We start from the raw sequence: 3,211 nt of genomic DNA, 5'->3' as shown, positions 1-3,211 counted from the left end.
TCTCATGAATTTGTGATGCTTTACAGGGGATTGTGCATTTTCAACTTCCCTTTTTGAGGTTAAAGAGTTCTGGCGTGTGTCATTCCCAATATCTACATTCACATTTCCAAGTTTCTTACTTCATTCAATTATTCAATCATTTCCATTGTAAGTATCAACCTTATTATTAACCTGAAAAATTGATAAAATTAAAAAAATAATTAAGTGACCAGTCCCAAGCTGATAATTTTTTATGAACAATCAACATGTAATTCCAGATCACCCCATCAACATGTGCCTCTCACATGAATTGGACGAGACAGATTGTTCGGAGAGCAATGAAGGCCAGGAGATATCACACAAAAAAAAATTGAAAAAAGGAAAACATCCCAAGCAGACAAAACAATACCTGAGAAAATACAAGCAAGGTTGGGAAAAAGACGAACGATACAAAGCATGGCTTTCATCGAGTACTCAAGGTCCAGAATTGTTCTTCTGTAGATTTTGTTCAAATCACTACAAATGTAGTAAGACTGCTATTGAAAGGCATATGAAGTCCAAGACCCACGAGAAAGCAGCTAACGAATTCGTAAACCAACAAACTCTGTCTAGTATGAAGTCGATTGAAGAATCGCGGAATTTTGAAATGATGACGAAAGAGAATGAAATTCGGATTGCCAGTTTCATTGCTAAGCATGATTTGTCTTTCAATTTATCTCCGCACTTGGTCAAAATGATCCAGAGTTTGAATTTAGATCAAAAAGTTCTGAAGAATTTGTCTTGTGCAAAAACCAAATGTCAGGCGATCATCTGCAATGTCACGGGTGCAAAAGGTAAAGAAAAAGTTATCCAGTTAATGAGAAGCGAAAAGTTTTCTCTGCTCATTGATGAATCAACGGACATAAGCTCAACGAAAAATCTAGCTGTCGTCACCAGAATTCTCGTTGATGGAGTAATCCGGGATCTATTTGTCGGGCTATTCGAGATTGCTGAGGCAAATACTAATAACATCTACAGTATTCTAGTTGGATTTTTCGATGAAAATGCAATTCCCTACAAACAAAACATGGTTGGGTTTGCTGCTGATGGAGCTTCCGTGATGATGGGACGTAATCATTCGGTTTCAGTGCTTTTAAAAAAAGATATTCCATCTCTCTTCGTCATGAGATGTACATGCCATTCTCTGGCCCTTTGTGCATGTGCTGCCTGTGGCAAGTTGCCTGAGCAGGTGGATTCGACGATGAAATAAGTTCATTCTTATTTCAGTCACAGCTATAAGCGTCAATAAGAGTTTGAAAAGTTTCAAAAGCTACTGGAGCTCAAACCCCACAAAATGCTACACCCAAGTGTAACGAGGTGGTTATCGGTTGAGATGGTCGTTCGGCGGTTTCCGGAGCAATATGAGGCTCTGCTGCAATTCTTCGAATCCGACAGTAAACGATGCACCGTGGCGAAAACATTGTTCACTACCCTTTCTCACCCATGTACGAGATTGTACCTAGAGCATCTGAAGTTCACCTTACCACTATTCACAGAATTAAACAGAGAGTTCCAATCAGAGAGTCCCAAGATTCATGTCCTCCATGAAAAAGTGACTCAAGTATATAAAACCTTTCTACAGTGCTATATCAAAGATTCAGTTATGAAAGAGGTGGACTTGGCTAGAATCCAGTATAGAAATCCAGTCAACTACGTCAATTTGGAGGATCTGTATCTGGGACCTAATGTTCAGACAATTTTGAGGACAACAAAAATTTCTCGAGAGGATTTGCATAAGTTCAAACTTGACTGTCTTTCGTTTTATGTGGAGGTGGCTCATCAACTATACATAAGATTCCCTCTCAATTCAGAAACACAGAAAATTTTATCTCATATGAAACTGATCGATCCTGCGTACCTCAAGAGTGAACGTCCTGCAAGTATTATGCCACTCGTTTTGGAATTCTCACATCTTTAATATAATTCCGAGGTAATTGAATATCAATGGCGATTGCTCCGAAATGATTCGTACCTCAACACTGCAAAGTCTAATGACTTCATCGAGTTTTGGACCGCATTGGAGAAAATTTATACTGCAGACAGCCAGCTCAAATATGGTGAGCTTCTGAAGTTTATCAAAATGATTATGATTCTTCCTCAAGGAACTGCTGCAGTGGAACGCCTATTCTCTGTTATAAATAGAAACAAAAATAAGATTCGCAATCGTTTGGGCACAGAATCCCTGTCTGGGATTGTTTACACCAAGACGCTGTTAGGAGATGATTGCTGTTTTGACTTCAAAGTGTCAAAAGAAGTTTTGACTCTGCATTGCAGTGATATGTATAAATCGAAAAAAAGAACACATTCATGTATGGAAGAAGAAGAGAGGAACAGACTAGAGTCATAACTTATAAGACTGTGATTACTCGTTGTTTAATGCAGAGATATATATGGGCATACTGCCATGTTGAATAGTTACTTACTATAGTCATAAGACTGATTTCACCAAAGAATATTGGGAAAAAACGGGAAGTGACTCGGTGAGTCACTTCCCGTTTGGTGGTTTCGCTATACGTGTTTGAGCAATTTGTGGAGTTCGATTGCGTTAATTTTAGAGTTTTGGGGAGCCTGAAGGCGCTCTGGATGGAGAAATAAACCTGCGGCGGAAGCCCCGAGTGGATTTGTCTGAAGGAAGGTCCCGAGGACTCGGATTTGAGGAGTTTTTGGAGACGTTTTCCGGAGACATCGAGGTGGACTGCTGGGTGAGCGTGATGGCTACGACTCTGTATGACGCATTTGTGTGAATTTGTCCTGAGTAGGACTCTGGCCAATTTTAGAGTTTTGAATCGATGTTCTGTGCATCTTGGTCCCGTAGGACTTTTAGAGTTTCGAAATAATTGCCAGATAGAGTCCTGGTCACTCTGATCAGTAACTGATTAGTGGGTCTCATTTGTCTCTCTCGTGCGTATTTTGAATCATTGTGTTTGATCATTCGATTTCGGTTGTCTTGCGACATTGAGTCATTTCGTAGAGTTTCGGGCTCTCGGGTTTCATGTTGCGAGTAACAATTATTTTATGAATATGTTGGTTGTTGAAAATGAGTTAGTGTTGCGTCTAAATGAATTTGTGTTAGACGAATGCTCTCGCTGTCGGTTAATATTCAGTGAAGGACATTGAACGTAGGTCTTTTGTGTCTCGTGACCTTGCTTCGTTTCGCTGGCCCGTTGTCTTGAGTTTTCGTATTTGTTTCGGA

General features: G+C 39.8%; 1 protein-coding gene across 1 annotated transcript; it reads left to right on the top strand.

The window, feature by feature from the left end:
- Positions 1 to 271: 271 nt before the first annotated feature.
- Positions 272 to 1,228, top strand: LOC107043381. Its single transcript, XM_015264870.1, has one exon. It carries the CDS (start codon positions 272 to 274, stop codon positions 1,226 to 1,228), a length of 957 nt encoding a protein of 318 aa, XP_015120356.1.
- The last annotated feature ends 1,983 nt before the right edge of the window (positions 1,229 to 3,211 follow it).

The sequence above is a fragment of the Diachasma alloeum genome, unplaced genomic scaffold, assembly GCF_001412515.2.
Source record: "Diachasma alloeum isolate Michigan unplaced genomic scaffold, Dall2.0 Dall_scaffold_00562, whole genome shotgun sequence".
Classification (NCBI taxonomy): Eukaryota; Metazoa; Arthropoda; class Insecta; order Hymenoptera; family Braconidae; genus Diachasma; species Diachasma alloeum.
Note: the sequence above shows the minus strand (reverse complement) of the source record. Positions and strands in the feature narration are given on the sequence as shown.